A 26,470-nucleotide genomic window follows, 5' to 3' on the forward strand; every position below is an offset into this window, starting at 1 on the left:
TTTGTTTCACCACTGCATAATATGAGCCTGTGTGGGCTGAGCAATCTGTGAACAAAGCTTTAGAATAAACAAGTCAGTAAATCCAAGTAATAGAAATAATTAATCATAACTTTTCATTCTCAATAGAAAGGCTTTTTAGTCTTTGTGATGCCTCTGGCATGCTCATACATCCATTCGCTACCAGCACATGGTAATGCCAGGTGGCAGTGATGAGTCATATGAATACTTTATAAATGAGAGACCTAGTTCACTCGTATTTTGTATGTGTTTACACTTTCATTTCTCTTATTTGTATTTCTACAAGTTGTATCCTACAATGTAATTAAGGTATAGGTGTAAACGATACCTTTAAAGTAGTCAAATTGAGTGTTTTTCTTCTTTTCAAACAGGAAGATTGGATTTGTGTATCTGATATGTCTAAATGTTGGTTGATAAGTTGCTGCCAGTTACAGAAAGTTTATGTTCTGCTCATTTTTATACAACCTCGCACGTCTTCTAAGAATACTGCACCACCAAGCACGATTAATGCCACTCTAACGACACCTCTCGCTGTTCTGTCTTTGTTTCAGCTGCTGTCTTGCTGTTGCAACATCTAACCATCATCAATGTCTAGGCTTCAGGTAAATAAGATGAAAGGCCTCCTCTCATATGCACACATGCACACACCCTTTCTGCCAGCTTTATTAAGGCTGTTGCTGCGATAAGCCTTGTGTAACATCCTAGCGTCAGCGTGACTCTGCAGCTGTGCAACACGTCAGTGTATCAAATGGTGACTGGATTTTGATTGCCTTATGGTCATAAAAATTTAGTGTTTCTTCAGGGCTTTGTTCACAGTTAATAAAGCCACAAAGGACAGTTACACACACATACATGCACGCACAAATACAAACTGAGTGACTAATCAAAACTAGTTGTGCTTAGACGAGTGAGAAGCATTTCAAAATAGTTTTTGGATAAAGTCTGTATTGAAAGATGATTATGCTTCCTTGGCAATTAAATTGAACTCCAGCTGGTGCATTTTCATGTATTCTGACGGCTGTATCAGCAAAATTGATTGATTTTTCCCTTCAAAGAAAATATTTAAGCTGAAGTTTTTAACCCTGTTAACATGTTTATGTGTGGCGCAGTGATCTAATGACAGTTACAAAAAAACACAGCTTCAGACACATGAATTTCACATCTGACAAGCTCAAGAAACCATCCCATAAACTTGCAGGGTGGGAGTTGAAGCTGGTCATCGGGAAGATAAAGAAGCTTCATCTAACATGAGCAACAAATGTTAACACTGTTAGATTAATGAGTTAAGAGTATTGTAGCAAAGTCCAGGGCAAATAGTGCGTAATAGTGTCTGATTTGACATCTGACTGTTATCTGTACACTTTTTCAGAAAGGATAAAAAATTGATATGTAAAATAAATAAATAAAGGTGATTTTTCAGAGTTTTTCGTAATTGCCCAATGTGAGCCAATATACAAGTCAACTTCTGGAGTGTCCTGTAGAAAATGTCAGCTTTGATGAAAACCTCAAGAGCTAATCCCGTCTCACATCTACAGAAGCAGCTCGAGATGTTTCAGAGGAAGAGATTTAATTGGAGAGTTGATTAACATGCAGAGCAATGCTGATAACACTCTGCACCTCTGAGCAGCATTATACATACGGGTTAATGTTTTTTGCATTAGCATCAGAGGAACAGACTTCCTCTGGCTCTGTGTGACACACACAGATCACAGGCACAGCAGGAAGGGGTTGTGCAGCTCTGCTCCTCTCACCATTATGATGGATTAATTAAATTTGTCCATTAAGAAAGACACCAATTGCTCTGACTGCCATCATAGTTCATGAAAGGTCGCCCTTTCCTGTAAAATGCTCTCATCTCTGATTACTTCTCCACAATTTTAATATGTGGAGCATGTGTGTCTGTACTGTTTCTGCATGTTTCAGTGTATGTTTTATGTGTGAAGGCGCAGAATTTAGATGAGTGTGCTAATGCTTTGCCAAGCAGATGGTTACCAAGGGGAAAATCTATGGTATTAAACTTTGAATACACAATGGTCAAAGCAGCAACCTGCCTGTCCTTCAAAAATTAGCACTCATTAGACACACTTATACACACTATCCATCACATCTCCTGTTCCTCCTGAAGCACTCTGCTGCTCTGAAGAAACACTCCTTAATTCTGAGCGCAAGAGGCTGAGTTACAAATTAAGGCTTTTGTTTGTCTGATAGAAGAAAAGATTAATGGAACGTGTCTAGAACCAAATTACAGGGACCTCTTGAGAATAGGAGTTTTTGACTGACACCAGTTAAGGGTAGTTCTCACATTTACACAACAGGTTAATCAACTGATTTACGGGAATAAGAGCAAGAGAGGGAGAAAGAGCATGAGCCTCAGCAGAGAAAAGAAATGATCTGATCAAACCTGAGAAGACAAATAAAGCACACAGACTTAATGGAAACAGAATTAAGAGCAAGGCTCCCTAGAAAAGCAACAACAGATTGCAGCTCAGACAGAGTTATATGGTCTGCATGTGTAGGATTCAAGTTTATGATAATTTAGGCTGTGTTTGAAATGTTAGCATGTATAGAAGTTGATGATGTTTTTTTTTCTTGACCTCCATTAATAGTCAATAAATTCAAACCATAAACAGCAGAATAATAAATAAGCTGTCAAACTGAGATTTCATCATCAGAATAGATCTCTCACAAAGTTTCTTGGTCTTCAAGGCTTGACTTGGAATTACGCTCTGATCTTGTTGTTATTTGTCATTTCGCTATGTTGTTTTTTTTCCTCCGATTTTTTTAATTTTTTTTATTTAACTGTCAGAAAAGCCAAGCTCTTGAACTGTTGTGTCAGTGTTATTGTACACTGAACATTCATCAGTGCTGAACTGAGCTGTGATGAGGCATTACTCAGCGACTTGACGCAGTTGAGGTTTGGGGTTTGAGTCTCACTGTGTTGTGCCACACTGAGCTGAACATATGACAAGCACTTTGGGAGAGCTTGAGTCATTGATACAGCACAGCACTCTTGATCCACGGAGAGATGTAGTGAGGAAGAAAAACCTGCTGAGAACCCACCGTCCCATCTGATCACACCAGTTTTACTGCCTCTGTCTCATTCTCACGTTCTGTGTGTGGCATGGCGGGAGATTGGTCAGGTGATAAAACAGCCACCTGCTTCCTCTCTGTTTCTGGTTGGAGAAAATTGGGGAAAAAATGCAACACCCCAAATGAAAAGAATGAAGAAACATGTCGAAGCAAACCAGGGAGGTGCTGCTATAAATTAAGTTATATGGTGCTGCTGTCAGGTGAAAATGTCATATCTCTTTAGAGAGAAAATATTAGATCAGTGTCGAAACAGCAAACAACAGCAAGGTACTGTTTATACGGCAAAAACTAGTTTTGTTAGAGAACTATAATATTACCGGCTCCTTTAGTCTTCAGTCAGTCAATAAACAAGAAATAGAATATATTTCTGTCACAAAAACTCAGTTCAGTATGAGAGAGTAAATGAATTACCGCATCGAGGTGCAGGTGTTTAAAATGTGTCAACTGCTCTTAAATAACCAGGTTAAAGTCGACGTTTATGTATACACAAAACCCGGTTTCTGTGGTTGTGCCCGGGGATTTGTGAAAATCTGGTGTCCTGGTTATTTTAGATGAATTTTAGATATGCAGCTCACAGAATCTAAACTCCACTTATGTATTCAACGGGCACATTTATGAATGCTCCAGAAATTAGGGCAGATACACGGTAGATCTGGATGCTTGATATTTGTGAAACAAGCAAAATTCTTGATGGAGCAGCAGCACATTCGTAAAAAATTCTACAAATCTTCTTAGTAAGCTCCAAACTTAACATGAAAACATCTACTGAAGATTATTATTTTCATAGTTATTCAGAACCAATCTGAGAGTGACTCCAGTTTTCTAGGAGCAAGAAAAAGACAAAACACATTAGTGAGAACACAGGGCTGAACCTCTTTCTTTGGTGTGACACAGTAAGACTGATTGGTTGTCCAAGAAACACACACAAACATGTGTCTTTATCTTTGTTGGGATTCACCATTGGTAAAGTACATTCCCTCGACCCTTATTCATACCATCACAGGTGAATGTCTAATACTAACCTTTACTCTAAACCTAACCATAACTTAATAACTAAACTTTAAAATCCTTTAAAAACCTATTTTTGATCCTTGAAAATTCCTTTAAACATGTGGGGTCCATCATTTGGGCCCCACAAGAATTGCGGGCTCCTCCATTCTAATGAACATAGAAAAACAAATGCACTGAACTTTTTGTGCACAGCTTTTTTTATTTTTATTATCAGTTTTTGGTTTTACTACTGACATAAAATGTATTTTCACTCTTACCTGCAAATAGCTTTCGTAAGTGTGGTCATTCTTTTACATTTTGGAGATTTATTGTCATTCCTTGCGTGTGGACTTTTATTCACTTTATAAAGGACTCAGTTGCATTTTGCTTGAAAAACGTGCAATATTAATCAAGACTGACCGACGGAATATGTAGTCTTTTAAAGAACTCTTAAGCATCTTAAAAGTCATTCTGACTACTTCATTTGTGACTTAAGAGGCTTTTTTAAGCATTTGGATGCTTCACAAATTTCTTACCTATACTAAGTTGTACTCTTTGATTTTCTGGGGAGACGCCTGCAGTTCTTTGAATTTTCTTAGAATTTTACCAGAAAGAACGGCTCTTTGCACTAAGATTTTGTTTTTAATATGGCTGCCATTTAAGCTGCCACTATATTTTATCACAATGTCAAATGAGTGGAAAGCTGCACAACCAACCAGTACCTTTACCAGGTCAGACTGGAGGAGCTGTGTCCTACAGGTTCAGCAACTTTCCTAAATCGACCATTCAATGTTCACACTTACTGGACAACTGTGGAGAAAGCAGCCAGGGAATGAAGTCCTCTTTATACTTACTATTTTGGTCACTTTGATTGTCACTAGATCACGTGTAAACAAAATTTTTGACAAGGTTGTGCAACATTTCATACATACTGCTCTTTGAGGGTAACAGAAGCCTTAGATTCATCTGTGCCATGCCTCCCCCAATACAAAGGTTGGCTCTGCCTGTTCGTATCGTCTGGGGGGAAAACAACCAGTGTTAAAACACAGTGAGAAAACAAAAATCAAAGGATGCAGAGGAAATATGTGATGATGGATGTTTATCGTAGCCTGAGACGGACAGAGGACTTGACAGTTGTTTTGTTTTTGATGCTCGACACCACCAGTCAGGGGAAGCAGACTTGCTGAATTGCAAATCGATATTCTTCATCTAGCTCTCACTGAAGGCAACTCTCAGAACTCAACTAAAGCATAAATTGCATAGATAAAGTGACATCATTAATGGGGAGAAGTCATTTTGGTTATTTGCTGTGTACACATAGAAGCAAACATGGAGAGCTGTTATTCAGCCAGACAAAGCTGCTGTCTTAGAAATTTGCACTGCATCACTGGACAGTAAATAGATTTGCAGAGAGCAAGCACACACAAAAAAAGCCAATTTGATGCTTGGGCAAGAAGACAAACAAACTACTTACTTAGTGTCAAGTGGTAAAATTGTTTGTGCTGAGTCGGTAGAATGCCCTGAGGGCAGATTTTGCAGATGGCACATATCCCCCAACTAAGACTTTAGGATTCATTATTAATTCAATAGTTTTTTTTTATTGAACTATTTATTATTGTGACAGTGGTAATGTTAGCATGTATCTTGAATTAGCTACATGCTTCTTATCTGAGCTATTAACCTAATACATGCTCACATTTACAATCATGTTTAGTAAATACATAGTAATTGTAACAGATAAGATAATCTTTCATAATTCATATGGGACAAGTCTCATTTCTAATGTTTTATAAAGGTATATTCAAATTTTATTGTTTATTTAGTATCTTTGATAAAGTGCAATGTTCTTTGTGGTTACGTGATGCAGCCATGCAAAAACCCATCTGTGGTGCTATCATATATCGAATGTTGCGTAATTTTCAGGTCAGATGCATTGTGTGAGCCAGCTCTTAAAGTGAAAGAGTAAACAAGAGTCTGTGGCCATGCTCACAGCTCTGTAAGGCTGTTTACCATGCTCACTAATCTTAATATAGCATGTTAGCAAGCACATTTCTGCTAATTAACAGGAAAAGTACGGCAAAGTCTGTGATTAAGAAAAGAAATAAGTGTGTTCCATCAAAGTATAACACAAACTTTAAAGCTGATGACACCTTATTACAAAACTACAATACTATTGATTCTTAGGTTTTCTTTACATTTCAAGACATTTCGATCAAAACAATCAAACTGCATTAAGTACTATGGCATCCATTTACATTAAAATGAAAGGAATACTGTTGCTGTAAAAAGTTTGCAAATGTAGGAATTACTGTTTTTTTTTATTTGAATTTCATTTAATTTTTAATTGGTTACTTATGAAATAACAAATCCTCCTGACTGAAAATCCTCCCAATAAGACATGTAGTCAGCTCTCAGTCACTTAAATAATTTCCAGTCAGTTGCTCTGCTGTAATAAAGTCCTGATTTAACTGCATCCCACAAAATGACCATGTAAATAACCTAAAGACAGAGTCTGTGCAGTGCATTTGGATATATTTACATGCACAATGATATCGCACAGAGAAAGTTAAACCAGGCAGAGGGTCTTGAATGAACTCTCACACAAGCCACAGCATCAAGGACACTGGTCTTTTAGTAAAGCAGCTCCAAACCATGCTACTCTCCTCACCACGCTCTACAGATAAGATGAGGTTTTGGTGTTGCTGTGGAGTGTCTTTTTTCCTCCAGACATGGAGCTGAGCATTTTCACCAAACCTCTGTCTCATCTGTCAGTCTCACAGCTGCATTTCTGTTAAATTTATAAGCAAATTTTAAGTAATTTTTAAAAAACATTGCATATTTTAAATTACGTATCAAGTTCAAAATAAATGAGGCTGTGGTGTTGTCAGAGGGGGGCATGGTAATGGTTCCTAGGGCTGTATGAAACTTTAATGAACAATTATTTGTCATGAAATTAATTCCAATTAACAGTTTGATTGCCTCTGTCCATCTTGATGGACACTATAACGCTTATTGATAATGTAATAATTCACCTAATCTTCATTAAGAGAAACAGCTATTTATTTAAAAGTAATACAAGAACATAAATGATATTGTCTGTTGCCTTATACGCTTTCTAAATAAAAACTATACAATATCCAGTTGAACTTTCGCAAACTTCAGACATGCTTCCATTAACACTATTCTTATTCAGCGGTTAAAATGGACAAATTAACAAATCTACAGGTTTTTTTCGCTGTTACCTTTGGGTTCATTATCACCTCTTTCAGAACCGCACTTCGTGGTCTTGGTGTTATCTTTGCACCCTGAGGGAGATTATCTATATATATATTAACGGTTGATCTTTTTTTTTTTTTTTCTGCTGTTGTGGATTCATGAACATAAAAGACTTTTCAGCTTTGTAATTTTCAAGAATGTTTCCCTGAAGGGCCTGTGGAAATAGTTTTTCTATTGTTCTATTGTTCTGGAAAAAGAGTAGACTCTCCGGTAACCAGAATATTTATACCTTTGTTTAGTTTGACTCTTGTTGTAGACAACACTAAACAAGCCGTGAATGATTTTTATTTTTCCAATAAATAAACAAATGAAAGTGTTTGTGTGTTATTTGTGTAGTAAGATTGTGGTTTTCTGCTTTTGTGAAGTAGCTCACAATTTGTCTTACAAAGTATTCAGTATCAGCTTCCATCCGTTTTTTCTCGATCTTCCCTTAACTACAGCATGACTTTAAAAAATTGCAGCTATTTAAGGATTGTTGACAATGAAATTCGGACACCAGTCTTACACCTGTTCTGTTGCGCTTTCTTTTGTGTTGCAGTGTCGTCGGGAGTCTCTGCCAGCCGTCCACCAGGTGGTGCGGCGGCGTTTCTCCGGCACTGTGCTGCTGCCTCCTCTGCGGAGGAGACACTCATGTCAGGACCACTCATGTGACAACCGTCGACCCTCGGCAGCACACATCCTGCCACTAGACCAACTGGAAGTGCTGTACAGCCGAGCACTAGCCAGCCACGATGAGCACCGGTCAGTGACACACTCTCACACAAGCGTGGTTTCAGTCCGCCGTCCTTGCTTTCCTCCCCTTTGCCTCTCAGCAGTTAATTCAGTTGTTGGTCAATGGGATTTCTTTTCAGAAAAAAACAGTCTGCCTTTTCTGTTTTGCAGTGCTGTGCTTTTGTGTTTGTATCGTGCAGTTTGGCACCGTGTGTTATGATTAAAACATTGTTGCTGTGGGTTTGTATACCTTTTATAATCCAGCTGTTTGAGCTGGAGGTCCATTGCAGTAAAAGCTCTCTGGGAAATGTCTCATCAAAAGTAAAAAAAAAACATGCCCTTTGAAGTTTATCCAGCATCTTCAAAACTTTTTTTACTTGACGATGTAGGACATCTCTGAGAGTCTGGTGTGTTAATTCCCAGCATCTGTTTGCCTGGTTCCCTAAGAGTAATTATTATCATTTTTTTTAATCCTGTCAAAGAAATAGTTTTATGCATTTTCAGATTTCAACAGAATGAGAAATATGTCTGAATGGCTACAGGGGTCAAGGACCCTTTTTGATGTTGGGTGGGGCATTTAGCCATTCTCAGCCTCTATCAAGACACACTCTGTAGACTAACCTGAGCACACGCTGTCACTCACGGAGATGGGGAGTTTTAACAATATCCACCCTCAGGTCGGAGCTGGCATTGTTAATATGTTTGTACCTATAGGCGTTTTCCAACCTCAGGCTTTTCTCCCATCAGAAATGGATGTCTGATTTGGAGAAACAGTGCACATGCAGCCCAGCAGTGATGCATTTACCTGGATATTTGATTGATCATTCACAGCAATGGAAAATAAACCTCTCTTTTTGGGGTCAGCAGGTAGATGTTTTTTCAGCTAATTGGCTCTGTGTGTTGTGGGCTGCTGTTTCAGGCTCAGTGCAGGTGTTCACAGAGGGGGAAAAAAACAGTTTGATTTTGAACAACTGAAGCTTTCTGTGCAGAGGCAGCAGCTTGGCAGAAAGAGAAATGTCGAATGTGTTTTATGGATTCAGGAGATAATGAAAACGTATAACAGCAGTAAGAAACCTGTCACAGCTCTGATTCTCTGTGTTTATCTCTGTTGCTCTGTGCATCTTCACTTCCTTTGTGTCTAGACATAAAATGTACCCATGGTTCAACATCTAGAAACAACCAGTATGTGTGTGTGGGGGCATTAATGACAAACTGGTGAACTCTGTTATATGATAATAGTCAATGTTTCGTACATAAAATCCTTTTGGGGTGACCACCTTGTTACAAAATGATGTAGCTCATGTTTTCCCTCCAAGATTATGAAGAGTTTTTTTTTTTTTTTTTACTTCCAGTAATTTGGACCATTCTATGTTGTTTTGATATCATGCTTAAAAAGCTAGATTAATGTTTCATGCAGCCAGTTCCTCCAGCAGGTAATATCAGAATTGTTTGCTACTTTTTATATTAAATGTACAGCCCGTTAAAGGCTGCACTCCTTAATATTTATCAGCACCTATAGAGCCCGTAGTTTGCTCATTTACAGTTGCATGACTTACTAGAGTAACTGTACCTATTGTCATGTCATTAAAGTTAGAGATTATCTTTCCAGGCAGCACATCCTCTCATTTTCTGGCCTTTTAGCTCCTGTCTCTTTACAGCCTACTTCCCAAAAAGCCTTGTGAGGTCTCTTTGATCAGCTGATCCAAATAAAACATGGTCTACTTTACTTCCAAAAGGAAAGGTGAACCCTCTAACCCTATCACTCTTGTGACATTCACACATGAGCACAGTGAGCTTCATTTCTGCTTTAAAAGTGGCTTCTAATTCAATATTTGGGTCACTGTTCAAAATCATTTGGGCCAGTCTGCAAGTGAACAAACTAGACTGAAACATAAACAACAATCTGGACTCTGAGGCAGCACACTGCAGATGGTCAATGCTTGATAGGCTACAGTTTAATGTAATAACTGCTTAAACTAAATCGTGAAAATGTCCATTAGAATTTCTTAAAGCTGTTCAGTAATGTATTTATTCTTCAAATAAGAGTGCAGTTATGCAGCTTGCAGATTTGTACAAACCAAATGTTTCAACATGGCATTGCAGGAAACACGCAGGTGCACAAACGTGTGCTGCATTCAGCATCGCAGGATCTCTGCCATGAATCACAGTGACACTGTAAGAAATGGAGCCATTTTAAGCTAAATTGGTGTCACCCATGCTTCTTCCTGCTTTGGCCAGTAAAAATGAGCTTGGTTTATGATGTGAAACTGATAAGAAAAATCAATTTGTTCATCTTGTAGGTTTGAAACTGGGATTGTTTTGCATTTGGAACTGAATAAAAATAGATTGTCAAAATAAATTCCACTTGACTCCAGCAAACAAGCTCTGTTTAAAAACAGTACAATGTTGTGTAATGTTCAAAAATGGGCAGTTTGACAGTTAAGACAGCGACAGACAGGGAAGCAGATGGAGATGGCAGGAGGAAGCTGGCAAGGGAAGCAGAGTGAGAGGTGAGGATAGAGAGAGGAATGGGAGAGACGGGGAGCAATAAAAGGAGAGATGGACTGAAACGAAGATACGCAGAGCAGAGAGAAGAGAAGAGGGAGACAGAGACCAGGAAGAGAGACGGGGAGAGTTGATATTGACTGAGAGGCTCGCGGTCGTTTCAGCACTCCAGCTCGTGAACAGCAGCGCTCCGTCATGCCGCTCGCTCCGCTCTCTGTGCTTTGAAGCGCGTGGTTTCGTCCTCAGATTCACAGGCAGCTCCTCCGTTCCCACACGCTTTCTCTTCGTTTTATTTCAAGCCAGTTTCAAAGTCGACTTAAAACAAAACAAGCAGGTAAACAACTTTAGCAGAAGATGGAGTGCACCACGCTGAGCAGAGAAGGAGCGGGGCTCGCGAAGCCGCCTAAACATCTGTGGCGACAGCCCAGGACTCACATACGGATCAAACAACGCTTCAACTCCGACACCGAGCGCTACCTGTGCCGCAACCGGACCCTGGAGAAGCTGCGACCTGGACTGAAGAAACCCCGCATGTCTTGGCCCTCATCTTTGAGACGGTAACCTGTTCCTCATCTGAAGTCTGTAAACTAAATACGGGTTTTGCAGACCTTAAAAACTTGTTAAAAACTTTAGCAACGACACAGCGTCACTGATTATAATAAAAATAATTAATACATCACGACTGCGCTGCCTTTTTTAAATATTAATTTAAACAATCAGAGGGCTCCAAGCACAAGAGTCTTGTACGATTTGTAATCAACCTTTAACACGTGTGATTGATAAACTATAGAGCCACATAAACTGTTAAAATAGATTTAATTTGCAATAAAAGGCTCTATTTCCCTCCAAAACACTTACCCATTTAGATGCCACCAATCTCCAGCAAAGAGTAGCATCTGCCAGTGAGATGTTGATTTTATGTTTGCAAAATGTAACCAAGCTTTTCAGTTTTTGCTGCCAATGATATAGGCACATGTCACTGTTTTGCTACTGAATAATTAAACTGCCTATTAAAATCTTTCTTCAACACCTTGCTTACATCTATCCCTCCTGTTTATCTGGGTCACATCTCTGTAAATGCAACTGATCAGACCCGGACGTTGAGTACAACAGATGAGGTGATTGGAAATGGTAAATGGAGCATGACAAAATCTGTTTTTCAGTGCATATTGTTTAAAGGTGTGATTCCCTGTTGCACACTATTTCTCAGCCGGTGTCGTATTCATATCATCCTTCGTGTTCTCAGCATTCCACTTACATGTTGCTCAGTGCTGCTTTCAGATATGCAGGCTGTGGCGTTTCTTAATGCCTGCTCTAATGTGTGCGTGTGTTTTAGATGTTTTGGTCATAGTCTTTCTTTGATTCTCTTAATCTGTTGTCTTAAGATATATGTTGTAAGTGCACTTGTCTGCACACTAGTTTTCCTTGATAGATTTGTGCTGTGTCTCTGGTGTTGAAAAACCATTGATTTCCATTGACAATTTTGGGTGTTCTGTTGCCTCAATCAATTTACCTATAGTTCATTAAATCCCCGGTGGACAGTGAGGTGAAACTGGGAAGACAATTATATAATTTACACCCGGTAACTTGTATCTTTTAGGAGGGTTCATCACTAATGTGTTTCATCAGCATCTTTATGAGAGAGTTGACTCTTAATTTCTGTGCCATTACTGACGTGTTACACTGTTCTCTGTTGCTCAAGGGGCTTTCAGGGACACTTACTGCAGGTTCACATGATATGCAAATACTGAATTATTTGCTCAGTTAATTACTGAGTTTATCCCAACATCTAACAAAATGTAATAAATAATGGTACCTCAGGAGTTTTGGTTTTAAAAGCCCAGAGAATAATACTATGTGTCTGAGTGGGTGTCTCCTACAGAGGCTGCCTACTTGTTCTTCTGCTTTGGCTTCATATTCTGCTGCTTGCACTCTGAGGAATGATGGAAGGGGGGAAGGATGGTTTGCCTCACAGCAAACCTCATCAGTCAAGCTAATGAAAAGCACTTCTTCTTTATTGTGTTTGCTCCCAAATATTGCCACTTAGAGACTGTGCCTCACCTCTTTTTGTGTTACTGTACAGTTTTTAGTTTGAGCCTTTACCACAATGAAAATTAAAAAAAAAAAAGGAAAAAGCAGATTGATTGAAGTTGTACAACCCAGGCATTTTTTTTGTTTGAAATGGGTTTTGTGGGACATAATTATATTATTTCCTGTGTTGAGACTGTGATTCAGTTTCCACTTTAACACAATTTCAGAGCAGTACTGCTCAGTTCTCACACTTTGATTAGGCGACACATATTTGGGCAGAGTTTCCTACGAGAAAGAGAGAAAATGTACTTGTAAAGACTATTAAACATGTCTGTGACTGGCTTCAGCAGAGCTGAGCCGGCATGAAAACCACTGTCAGCTCGGCTCTGCTCCCCTGACGCCACTCGCTGTCAGCAATCAATGCCGCGATGAATCTCACCTCAGAGCTTATTCACACACAAGCTGGAGTGTTGTGTTCCTGTCCCCTGAAAGTGCATAGAGAAGATAATCAACCCCACCACCCTAAAAAAAAACGCATTCAAGTGTAAGAAGCTGCATATTTGTGGCAACAACCTTCCATTTACATGGACTGAGTGCATTTGGTTTGTTTGTTGACGTGCCGCAGATTGATTAGGATCGATTAAACACTTGACAAAACAGCGTGTCTTGAAATAGCACTGCAAAAGTCTTCAGTGTGTTTTCCACTGGACTATAATATATCACTTGACCTATCTTCATATGTTCAATCAGATTTGTCCGAACCTGTCCCTGCAACTGTGACATTGTTTCTGTGTCTCCTCGGTTTACAGGTGCCTCCAGCGCTAATAGGTTTTGTTCACACATTTCATTCAAATTCTTCCTGTGTGGCTGCAGCAACTGTGCTTTCCCCCATGCGCCCCGGCCACATAATTACGAATAATAAAAGCACTGCTGCTTCATTATTTTCTGTCCCAGTTAATAGTTTGGTTTGGTTTTTGCTCATCATGTCAGTGCTTGATCTGAAACAGGGGAGCAGATTTGCTAAACATTCAATATCAGGACCACAGAGGAAACTAAAATTACAGAGTACAAATAATTGAACACAAGCTGCGTTAGAGAGATAAAGATACTGCTTTTGGTTACAGTCTGCTAAATAAAGAGTCTATAAGTCTGATCGGAATATTCATCTGACCTCTCTCGAGGTTTCTCTCGATTCAGATTTCGTGAATAAAATGCATGAAAAAAAGCAGATAAATAAATGTGAGCTGGCAGGCAAGAAATCAAAAGTTTGATAGTGAGTTGATACAGCATATGTGTGTGAGGAAGAGATAGGTAAATGAGAAAAAAAAAAAGATGGTGTACTGTAAAACTGCAACTGTGTTACCTCAGCTGTCCACTTCAGATTTCCCCTCTCCCTCACTGCCAGCGTGCTGCTTCCAATATCTCATGTCAGTTCTTTCCTTGGCGTTGTTTGGAGTCATGCCAGTGTGAATGCTGTCTGTGCCGACTGCTCGGTACTGAGTGATGACAGTGGAAATGCAAACAGGTTGATCTGTGCTGAAGGTAGGAGTAAGAGCAGTGAGTCAGTCGCCTTTGTAGCTACCAACGACAATACCACTGGCACTGCTTTTATGCTTGGCTGAAAACGTGTTTCCTTTTTTTATTTTCTCATCATTTCTGTGGTAATATACCACACCAGATGACTCAGATCACTTTGAAAAAATAAATCCTCTGCAACAAAGGTGGGCTGAAAATATATGTAAAAACAAAACCCTGAATGAAACCACGTCTTTTTTCTACCATTGTATCTTAAGCGTGGAAACTAAAGATATTTGCGTGTGCAGTCGGTAGTCCACAGTACAGTCATTTAATTTTATGATGAGTTTTTTAATGCCAGAATCTCTTGAAAGGCTGTTGTTGAGATTAAAGATGGCATCAAAATGCAGTAATTATTAATTCATGATGGCTGAAGCATAAATGTTGAGATTGGGAACCTAGTTGAATTCACAGTAACATGGTATTGTTTGCTCTTTCAACTGTCACAAATATACAGTTATGCCTTGACTGTCTCTTAGTTTGTGGATACCTCCCGGTAGTCAGGACAGCAACCCCAAAAGCAGAAAACAAGTGTGTCCAAATGGGAAAAAAAGGTGTGATCAAACAGTCTTTTTTTTCTTTTTTCTTGATTCATTTAAACATTCTTGTTTTCTTGAAGCTTGTTATTTTGTGATAGAATAATTAATCTAACCCTAAGGCCAGTCTGTGGGGATAACGAGATATATTCACCTGCTGTCATGAGTAAATTAGCTTTTTCCTGAGCTTGAGATAAGAACATCAAATTAGATAATTGCAGGCACAGCTCCCCTCAGTTACTTTCATTCTTATTATGTATTACAAAATGACAGTTAAGGAGATTGATGTTTGAAAAGCTCTTTACATGATACAGTTCCCTTTTTTTACATGTTCTTTTCTTTTGACATAATGTTTAAAGACCTGAGAGTACAGCCTTATCCATTAGTGGAGGATCAACCCCTTAAATGTGTAATATGTAAATGTGTTTTGTTTTGCAATTTCAGTTGCTGCAAGCCAGCTAGTCCCATCCCCTTTGTGTTCACATATCAGCAGGTTGATTAGGCTGCTGTTATCGCATTCCCAAGAGTCAGTCAGCTGCTTCTCCAGTGATTGTCTGGACTCTAACTCTACCTGTAGCAGGCACATATTAACCAGTTTCAGTTCATATTTGTATTCCATTGATGGTGAATTTTAATGGTCAATATTATAATAAAAGTTTGTCACAGAAAAAAGCTCATAGCTAACTGCCTGTCTACTAGCCCTCCACCCCCGCAACATTGTTGGTATTGAATAACTTCTAACTTAATTAGAAAACACCTTTCAACAGGCAGCAATCAAATGCATATTTAATGCCAAGAGTATTACCAGCGACCTTATTATGCTCTTAATTTAAGAGGAAAGCAGCCTTAGTTGACTGCCATTTCAATGCAAATTATATTGGATGCACAACCCCTAGTCACACTTAAAATGAAATTCAAACTTTGTGGGTGTTAGTAAAAGTCAGTTAAGAATAATGAGTGTGTTAACATTTAACGGACACGAGGAGGATTACTGACAGATATGGCAGAAGAGACGCAATGTTTACTTCATCACTGTAGATACATATAGACATTTTTACCTGGCTTCATATTTATCGTAACTAATGTTTAGTTATTTTTATGAATTAAGGTCATATTCTGAATTAATTTACAATCCCCAGCAAAATCAATCATCCTCCATGGAGTGCCGACTGTAAATAGCTTGTGTGTGGCTATAGGTTGAGGTTGAGCAAGAACAACATCAACTAACAACATTAGCCTAACTTAATGTATGACGTTTTATGCAAAACTGTTGTTCTAGCATGACTGGCAGAAGCGGTGGAGACTAAGCTCTCAAATTATACAGATTCCAATTATTTGTACATTGCCTTATCTACTGAGGTTGATAACATGATTGATAACAAGAACTGCCACCACAGTAACAAGGCCATCCTGCTGGTAGGGAAACGTGTTTATCACCTTTAACAGTCACCTGAACAAGAGACTTTGCAGCTGTAATCTGAATAAAATTTGACAACCTGAAAGCACAAAATTTCACAATTTAAATGGTGTAAATCATCTTAAGATGCCACAGAAGCAAGCATTTCTTGTTAGTGAAAGTGCAGAAATCAAAATGTGTTTTTTCCCTTCTGGGTATAGGGGTGCATACTTCTTGAATCATTATGCAGTGCACACGTTTTCTTTTACCAAAAGTCAAAATGTGTCGCTTTTAACTGAAAAACTTCACAATCAGGGATTAAACCCTTGACTTGATGAACTTTCTTCACACAACTTCTCCCTACAGGCAATCTGAACGTATCCACACCCGATTTTGCCTGTTAAGAAGTCTAACCGGGGGCAATCTGAAAGGCTGATGAATGTCACAGAATGTGCAGGTGAGACAACCTGACCAGATGCACAACTCTTAGTGAACTGTAAGTGGTCTGGTCTAAAGGCTGCTCCTCAGGCTGAATTACAATGAATTAACAAATAGGGGGTTCAATATCTTCCACAAGAGCACTTCAACATCATGTTACAGTTGATGACGTCTTGTTAGCTCTCAGAGGGAATAAATGAGTGGCCTTGTCCAAGGAGAGAACGAGTTGTAACCATGAGCCGGACCACTGGCCGACTCGAAACATGAACTACCTGTTTCAAAAGCACCTCTTATGGCCTGATAGTGAAAAATTACACCCGTTGCTATGGAAGTCTGTTTTCCTGGGATAATGGCTTAAAGGGTTTCCCACTAGGTTATCAGTGTGGGGGCAGCTTTCTACATTGAAAAAATGAATGTTATCTAACCAGACTCATGTTAACAAAAGAAACAAAGCAGATTGGCTGCATCACTGAGGGAGGATTAGTGAAGGTAATGTGGTTGTGTTCAATACCGGCTGCTAAAGCTGACCTCCAGGTATCAGTTGTCATGTGGTTGTTGCTTTGATAAAGTTGCATTACTTATCAGCAACATTTTATGCCACTTGTTAAATGGTAAAACCGCTGCAGGGAGGATGGAAAAAAAGACTGCTGAATTTGTATTACTATCAGATAACAGCCACTGAATTATTTTTTTTCTTCTGTTTTTTTCTTAATTTCCAGGAACTAAGCAAATTGTATAAAAAGAAACCAATGCATACCTAGGAATATTTAAGTTTACTGAATGTGTCTGTAATCCAATATTTTTTTTATCTTGCTTATTAAATTGAATTAGAATTGTAGTGGTTCTTTTGAGGATGATTAGTATTTTATAATAATAATAAGAGCTGACACGAAAAGCTGCAGCTTGCTGCTCCCTTTGATTCAAGAGATTTTAGTTTATTTTTGTTTAATTCAATGCAGGGATTCAGGAAATGATAACATTACAGCCAGATGGAAACTCATCAAGTCAGAGTTGATAAAATGGTGCTTTTAGAGACTTGAATAAACGAAGATGAATGACCAGCACCTGGGGCATCGATTCATTATACTTGTTGTTTATTGCAAAGCTGACAGAGAAAATGTGTAGCAGCCTGCATTGTCCTCCTCACTGTCAGCCCAAGACCATCAAAGAGGTCCACGGAGACACTGTTCAGACTGAGTTTGTGTTTCTCGAAGGGCTGTTAGCCATTAACAATTAGTCAGAGTGCTGGGGACTGCTGAGAAAAGTCTAGAGGCCAGCTGAAAAGACTCTAAACATTCGGGTCCTTCTGATGATAAACTGTACAGAACAGAATTGTTATTACTGATTGCTACAGAGACAAATGGTTGACTATTACTTGAAACATGACAGTTCTTTGCTTCTACGGAATGAACTTCCATGTTTATTTGTTCTGTGTTACACTCTGTTTTCTTTCTTGTCGGCTGTTTAATAGTGATAATTGATTAACAAGCTGTGAATACCAGTTATGAGCAGTGTTCTTCAGGCATACTACATATACTGCAGACAGCAACATTTCTGCACATCGCGTATTCAGTCATTAGTACCAGATTTCATTGCTGATGATAAGCTTCTATCTTCACAAAGCAATGACATAAAAAACACTAAATACTTAAAAGGACATTGAATTATTGAAATGCTTTAAGAGGTCACAATCTAACCTTTTTTGTTATTAAAATGCAGCTGGGCATTAAGTCTCATTAAACAGATTCATAATGCAAGATGTACTTTGTATTCAGCCTCCTGAGACCAGAGCACCACCGATCCTCTGTATCTCCTCCCTAATTCTTGCTTTACCAATCATGTTTATGTGAATCCGGTCGATCAGTTTCTCAGGAGAAGAAAGAATCAAACCTCCTGTTTGTTGATATCTTAAAGAAGTCTTTATTTGGCAGACGTTAGAACCCTAAAAACTGGACACCTTGGTTAGCGTTAGATTCTTTTTGTCAATCTGCATTGATCTTAAATTAAGTTTAGAAAATTTGCTTTTGTGCAGCCTATTTTGACAAAGGCTGTTCTTATCTGAACCCAAAAACAAACTCCTGTTTTCAGTGTCAGACAACTTGACTTTTTTTGACTCAGTTTTCTAGTTATACTTTTGAATCAGTATACTTTAAAACCATGCGCAAAACAGGAATTTTGCTATTTTTAAAGAAAGATTCAAATTTTGGGAAGTATACCATGTAAAAAAAAAAAAAAAAGGCGAAACTAAGCATTGAACTGATTTGTGCTTCAAAATGTATAACTAGTCCTATAAAATTCCCTTTCAGTTTCCCTTATTTACATTATTTCAGTGTGAACCCTCTAGCTTTCTTTGAGTTTGTTCCAGCCAGCATCGCACAGGTTTTGCATCACAAGAAATCAAACATTTTTGTGTGATCTCTAAAACCCTTTACCCAAGACGGCATTGCAAATTTAATGTGACAAATGATAAATGTGCAGCCATTTCCTTTTCTGTAATTTATTGCAAACATTATGTGCATCCTGCTGCGAGGCTTCCACAAATTTATTTTATGTAGATGACCTTTCAGCCTGACACGCATAATGAAACTGTTTGTTCCAAACATGTAGGTGGGATGTAAAGGCACATCCATTGAAAGAATCTTTGTTGCCTTCTTGCCTTTTGAGTTTTTGCCTTTGGCTGATGGTAAGACTAATGCAGAGCTGCTTTCTCATTTCCCCAGCAGACTACTCACCCAGGCAGAAACAAGTCCTGAAAAGTGTTGTTGCTGCTTGTTTGATAAACTTGTTGGCTGATTTTACTTAGGATGTGATGTTTATTGGTGACCTTATGTTTCTTTTGAAAAATGAGCTGTATATTTGTCTCTACAAAGAAAAATGAAGGACAGATCTTAAAGCCATCTGTAAGGGAAGAGTCTCTAGGCACGTTTCCTTCAAAAAGTTTATTAAAAAAAAAACACTTGTTACTATTGTAAAAATAAAAAAAACCCAGTTTCTGAACAAGATATTTTGTGTCTTGATGTTGATGTACAGTTACTAGCTGCTGTTTTGTTTATTGCAGCCATGCATAACATAGCCTGTACCGTCAACATCTCAAATCATTCCTTAACTTAGTCTCAAGTAACTCAAGTAATTCGGCTGATGCACATATTCTATTGAGAAATCTCAAAAACTAATTTTACATTTGTTTGTCAGTGGGGTGGAAACACAACTTCTGTATGTGTCTTCTCTTTCTCTTCCCTTTTATCGAGCTACTTCACACTTAGTAGATGTATTTCTGAAGACAGAGTGTTGAGTGAAACACAACTTTTGGTTAAAAGTTGTTTTCTGTCATGCTTTCACAACAGTAAGCTGCAGGGCTTTTTTTCTCTTCAGCAGCAGCAGATGTCCGCACTCCATTTATTGAGAGAATTTTCATAACTGACCCCTTCTCAAAAAAGTGCAGTTGTGTATATTTGTGTGTGTTAGAACTACCGGTACTTACACTCGTAAGATAAAGTGCTTTAAGTAATGAGGGTTTTCCTGTGCATGAGATGTCAAACCAGGTTGTGTCATTTATCACGATTACGGCTAACCTCATACTGACTATACATGCACCTGGATTCATTTTCCATTCTGAAACAAACACAAGACAAAGTAAGACAAAGTAGATGATGACCAGAAGATCAAGATGGAGGCTTGTTTTGAGGTGAATCTTCAGCAGAATCAGCATTAAGGACACCTCTACGATGAGGCCTCAGCACAGCTGACCTAAAGTTAGTATGAATAAGACCGTCTGCAAAACTGGCTGCATACATCGTATCTTTCACGCATACAGCATATCTTTCGGTGTGTGATAGAAAGTTGAACTTACTGTCCTTTCTCGAGACATATATCATAAAACCAATTTACTGGCCTCAGCAGAAACTGTTCCCATCTCAAATAATTTCAGGGGCAGTTTACAGCTGAGAATTTCACACTGTCAGCTACATAATGGGCTGAACTGACAGAGAGGGAGTAAAAATGAGCATCAGGAATGACATTTGCAAAATTTTTTCCTCATCATCCTCCTGCCAAACATCGGCAGCCCTGTCACCCTGTCTGGAACTGTGTGGTACAGCATAACAATGCCTTGTGCTCCTACAATAAAACTAGCATAGAGGTGGATTGATTCCCAGTCATCCTGTAACTATAATTTTTGGCTGCCACTTAAAAAGAAAATGAAAGTTTTGATTAATAAACTGTGTGTCTGGACTGAAAAATTTATTCTATCATCCCTTCAGTGTCAAAAGATAGTGTGAATCTGCAAGGGAAAATAATAAAGATAATAAAGAGCCGTCACACATTACATTACTTTTACGATCCCATATCAAAAGATTGTGAGAATTTAAAAGTTTAATTAGACGACTTAAACTCTGCTTGTAGGGAGGTCTTTAGAAAGATGGTCTCATCCAAGAATATTTCTACTATTCAAAATACTCTTTAAGACTCTTTTTTGCTTTCTGTGGATCGTGAGCTTAACATGCACCTCAGTGAGTGACCTGCAATTCCCGCAGAAAATAGAGTTTCTGATCCATGTGGCAGCATCAGTGCAAAAGCTTAGTGATTGAGCGCTTGAGTAGATGAGTAAAGCACTTGTTATCCATGTGAATTCAGTGGCCACTGGTTTGGTCATAGTACAGCAGGTCAGAGTAATGAATGCAGGAGCTCTTGATGTACCCAGTTGAATTTCCAAACAACCCTGCGAGAATCTAACAGAGATTTCTGTCTCTGCCCTTCCACTGACCTCTCCCTTGTTAAAGTCCTAATTCGTTTGTTTTTCTGCCTTTGTAAGCAGTAGAATTTCAGGAAAAGAACATGTCGCACTTGTTCATCTTCTCTAGGATCTGAGATAGCTGTCAGATGGCACACACCTGTGCCAACAGTCTCCAAGCTCGCTGTTACATCATGACATGATTGTGTATAATCTTACCATGTAGGACTCAATCTGTGTGTGCTGGTTTCAAAGCTGGGGCTACAAACTGAACAGACTACAATGCAGGCAGAGTAAAAATCAGGAAGACAGTGGTTAAAAATGTCAAACAATTAGATGAATTACTGACCTAAATTCATGTTTGACATTACAGATCTAATATACTGAACTTAAACATGGATTTATTCTTTGTTTAATAAAATATGAATCAATATAAAACCATCTCAAGGGCTATGATACCTATATATCTTTCATTTAATTTTCAGTAGAACAGGCTGTTATCCATGCTGAATATGATTTAGACTTTGGCAAATTTTGGTTTCAGGTCAGGTTTTGGTTATTATGACTCCTGTAAGATAGTGAAAGCCTTTATTTCCCTCTGGTTTGACAAAACTATAGAACAAAACATTTGACTGATGATTTCGTGCTAACCCAATAACTTTATTAAAAAAACAGGGTACCTCATCACGGAGATCGTCAGTAGGTTTAGCTTTAACCATTATAACACAGTACAACACACAAAGTAAAGAAACTCGTGGTATTTTTTGCACATCTGCAATTTGTTTTGAAGACATGTCCCACTGTGCCTGATTGTTATTAACCACAGTCACCCTTATTTCTCCTCCTGCCTCCCGATCCTTTCCACCATAGACAGAAATAATAAATCTGTAATATTTGTAATTGCTTTAGTTTGACCGGTAATATGAGAAGCAAGGACAACAGTCTGGACCCAGGAGCAAACACCGGGTGGTAGGGATAATGACCCTGATTCATCTCATAAACACAGATCTGTTGGTGTGTTGAGTCAAGGGGAATCACTGTGCTGATTAGTCAGACAAAGGGAGAATGAGATGAGGCAAGTGTTCCTGTTTAAGCAGGAAGGGTTGGATATTTACCATTTTAAACAGCAGTCCCTGATCTAAGCCCACTACCTTCTGATATTGTTGGGATGGATATCTTGATATGCACACACTCGCCAGAATAGTTCACTAAATTTTCATTTGATTCAGTTTCATATGATAAAAATTTCAAGTCTTATTGTATATTTAAAACTAAAAGTAGTTACTTTGTAAGTAATACTCAAAGTGCTTGTTACGACAACAACAATATGGGTCTCGATATGAAGCCATGTGGAAATAATATGAAGCTAACTGAAAATTATACTCTTACTTACTACAGTATTGAATTGATTTATCCTAATTGTACTAAATCTGCCCCATGTAATGGTTTAATTATTGGCTGTAAAGCACCAATCTGTGTCACATTCACCTCACAGTAATTCTGGAATATTTGCTTTTCACAGCCAGAAATCAAACTGAGGCCCTTTGCCTAATAAGACTATTATAGTTTGACTGCAATATTTGTGTTCATATTGTTCAAATAGAATTAAAGCTGCTTTAGGGAATATTGGTATGCTAATGTGAATCCACCTAAAAAGCCTAAATCACAATCTGATGCTCCAAACAAAATGCAGGTTGTGAGGCTGTTGTGTGAGTTCTGATGAAATTGGGATGTAATAAATTTCATCAGATTATTTGAGACTGTGGGCAATATAAAAGTAAAATGCAGCTTAAGATCATTTTGAGGAGATGATTACCTGAAGTTGCTGTGGAATACAAATAGCAAATCCCACAGCAAGTCCACCATGTTTTACCCATTGCAAGTTCTGGTGTTTCATTCTCAACCAGCCCAATTTGTAATGTTTATTTTTCCAATCCTTCATAAATTTCTCAATGTTAAATTCCTGTTTGTTTTTTTCATGTTTGCACATAAATGAGTTTCTGCGACTATACCGAAGAACAAAGGCATCTGATACATTGCAACCTGTGGTTTTCTTGTGCTCTACAACATGGTTTTTTATGCATTTTCCTTTTTTTTAATTTTGGTTTAAAGAGGTTTAGTTACATTTAATCTCTTGGGGACGTCATGTGTTTGTGACACAAACTGTCAGTAAGATTCTCTAGAAGTCACTACACTATTAAAATCAGGATGCAGAGGTGCTTCTGTTTCAATTCTGAGGCTGGTTCTGAGACGCAGCTCTGAATACCATTCAATATTTGCACTACATTCTACCTGGTGCACTTTATTAGTGAATTGAGGAGGGTTTGAAACTGTAATTTTCAAAGGTAATTATTCTTTCATGTGTTTGCTGCAGCGGATCAATGTTTCCCTCAGTGAAAAGGCCTCTTTTCAAATGTAATGTGAATCATTTTCTGTGTTGGGTCATATCTGGAAACCAGCTGGTTCCCAGGTCATACTCTGTAATCAGATTTGTGATCTGAATGTACTGAACTTGATTGTATGACCAGCATATTTGGGCAACCAAAGCAGTGTAATTTACGATATTTTGTTTAATTTTCAGGTGTTTGTCTTTTTTTTTTTGGAGCTACTTTTTCTGCGGGAACATTTCTCCTTATGCTACTGTTGTCAGTGAAAGAAAAATCCCACACTGGGTCTCTAAATGTCATGCTATTTTTTCACAAATGGAATAAAAAATGTTTTCTGAAAAGGCTGAGAAACCTCCCTAATGTTCTGACCTTTTAATGACAGTCAGCTTGCCCAGGGATCCCGAAAAGGAGCACAGTCTGACCTTCCAGTTGAAACACTATTGATAAACTACCTCATTTGGGACTGTGGAAAGGTTTTCCTATCCCTGTCATGTCAGCTGAATGGATGCTTAACTTTATCGCAGTGCATTTAGCTCATACAGAGAGGGTATCATACTGTGACTACTGGCACTGAAAATATGGTTATTTCCACAGATGGAAATCATCACAGAATGAAACAACGATTTAGACAAACAAAATACACATTCAAACGCTTTTGCCTCTGTAATTTATTTAGCACTTTCAGTTGTGAAATCCCTTTCCCAGAGAACTCGAAGGATGACTGCCTGTCATAGAGTGCAAATGAAGCAGTGTCGCAGAAGCGGATTGGACACGTGTAAACGAACTTTCTTCAGCTTTAGTAACACCTTCAGGAGCCACCTTTCTCACTATTCAGCATTGAAACAAGTGTTTTGTGAGTTTTTTATTTTTAACACCACACAGACACTAAAAGTTATACACACATATACGTAAAAATAAATCAGATAACCTCAAAGGGAACAATGGCTCTAACACAGAATATTTTTCCTGTAACTAGCAACTCCGTGTGGTGCAGACCAGGAGAAAGGGAGGCATGACATAACACATGTCAGTTATATAGTAAATATATATTTCTGTAACACTTGGATGGGAAACCACAGGAAATTTGAAAAAATGGACCCTCACCTGTTCCACACTGAGGGTTGAAGTTGAAAACCGTTTTAATGAGGACTTCCACGGCTGGCTGTCTTCATTCTTCCGGACGCCTGCCTATCTTTTCTCACCAGGTGATGTGTTTTTGTTCAGCCCCGAGTCACTGGTCAGCCGAGTGTAGCAATGGCAATGGACATGCTGGTGGTGGGAAGTTGGTCTTCCATCACTGATTCATTAAAAACACAGAAACAAATGGTTTAAAATGTGATCGATTTGACGTAGAAAAATACACCAACTCATGTTGTCCGTTAGGCAACAGAACGTCACAGTTACATTTTTACACTTTTTTTTGTTGCTTTTGTTAAGCAGAACTGCTGAGAGGCTGACAGACCATTGGAACAGGGTGTTAACATGACTGGAATTTGTTGAGAATTTGACTTCAGTTTTGAAACCCTAACATGTCCGAATGTCTGAATATCTGAAGAATTTGGTCAGATGTTTCCTGCAGAGATTTTCCTGCCAGTTATCGGTTTGTAGTGTTTGCAGCTGTGTGAGTGCATCTCCCGTAGGAAGCTTCCTGCTGTGAAGTGCATGTGTTAGCAGCAATTGCAGAAATAATCTGAAGCTGATTGTCAGCACACTCTTCAAATTAATCATGGGTGTTCAAGTGTGAAGACAACTTTGGTGTCATCCTGTCAGCCTCTCAAAGACAGATGGCAGAAAACTGACACTTTCTTATGAATATCATGCCCATAATGTATAGTGAGCACATTCATAAAGCATTATTTTGCATATGATCTCAAATACTATTCAGAACAGTTACATGCTCAGTTACGTTGAGCTGTGGTTAGAGCTTTGAACGGTCAGTTAAATGGACTACTGTCAATGTCCCACGCATGGGAATGGAATTGAATTATTAACTAAAGTATTGCAGACGATGTAACATTGTGTAGTGTGTAAGAAAATGTTCGAGACACTCTGCTTGCATAACTAAATCCACTGCTCAGACATTTTCTTTAAGGTATTTGAATGGTGATTTTGTCAGATGGCACCATGGCCGTAAAATCAAGAGTGACTGCAGAGAATCCCTCACAATTTCGGACATGTTTACCCATCAGACAAAAGAAATGATAAGAATAGCTTTGTTGGTCTTTTGTCTTAGTTGATATTACTCTTAAGCTTTATTGTTTTTACAAAGAGATGGTGCTTTGGAGCATGTGTGCCGCACCTTGGCCTATTTGAGTCAACTTGTTAGTTTGGCTTTGAGAGCTTCTGTTTTCTACAATTTTAGCCGTACTAATATGTAAAAATGTACTTTAAAAGTCCACTTTTGGTTTTACTAAGAGTAATTAGTTTTTTCTAGTGTCATGTAAACTGAGGTACAACAACAAAGCAGCAGTACCTCCCTGAACAGGCAGTGAGAGAAATGCTGCTGTGGTATGAATTACAAAGTCATTGTGTTTTCCTCCGAGCTTCTGTTGACTTTTCATCATTGGTTGTCAGTTTGTATTTGCTGATAAACCCTGAGCAGTAGCAATTTCTTATAAACACCAGGCTATATTTGCAGAGCAAACTACTTGCCACATTGGCTCCTTCCTGTTTGTTCTCAGTTTTCCATTCAGCAGTTGGTTCAAACATAGAAATTCCCTCAGCTGAGTTGACCTCTTTAAAAACCCTGTATGAGGTAAATCTCCAAATAATACTCCTCATCAGTAAG

The 26,470-nt window shown here is 38.5% G+C and overlaps 1 protein-coding gene across 4 annotated transcripts in view; it reads left to right on the forward strand.

Annotated features, from left to right (window-relative positions):
* Nucleotides 1-572: 572 nt before the first annotated feature.
* The window catches only part of LOC140311740 (3',5'-cyclic-AMP phosphodiesterase 4C-like), an 80,405-nt gene continuing 54,507 nt past the window's right edge, over nt 573-26,470 (forward strand). For 2 of the 4 annotated variants that reach the window (XM_072389233.1, XM_072389235.1), the window contains exons 1-2: nt 573-620; nt 7,913-8,115. In XM_072389233.1, the coding sequence (XP_072245334.1) occupies nt 606-620; nt 7,913-8,115 (218 nt within the window). In that variant the 5' untranslated portion in view covers nt 573-605. Of the gene's footprint in view, nt 621-7,912; nt 8,116-10,609; nt 11,148-26,470 lie in introns of those variants that run through there. The other 2 variants (XM_072389234.1, XM_072389236.1) reach the window with 2 other exon arrangements.

The sequence above is a fragment of the Leuresthes tenuis genome, unplaced genomic scaffold (assembly GCF_036924035.1).
Source record: "Leuresthes tenuis unplaced genomic scaffold, fLeuTen1.0.hap1 SCAF_7, whole genome shotgun sequence".
NCBI classification, from domain to species: Eukaryota; Metazoa; Chordata; class Actinopteri; order Atheriniformes; family Atherinopsidae; genus Leuresthes; species Leuresthes tenuis.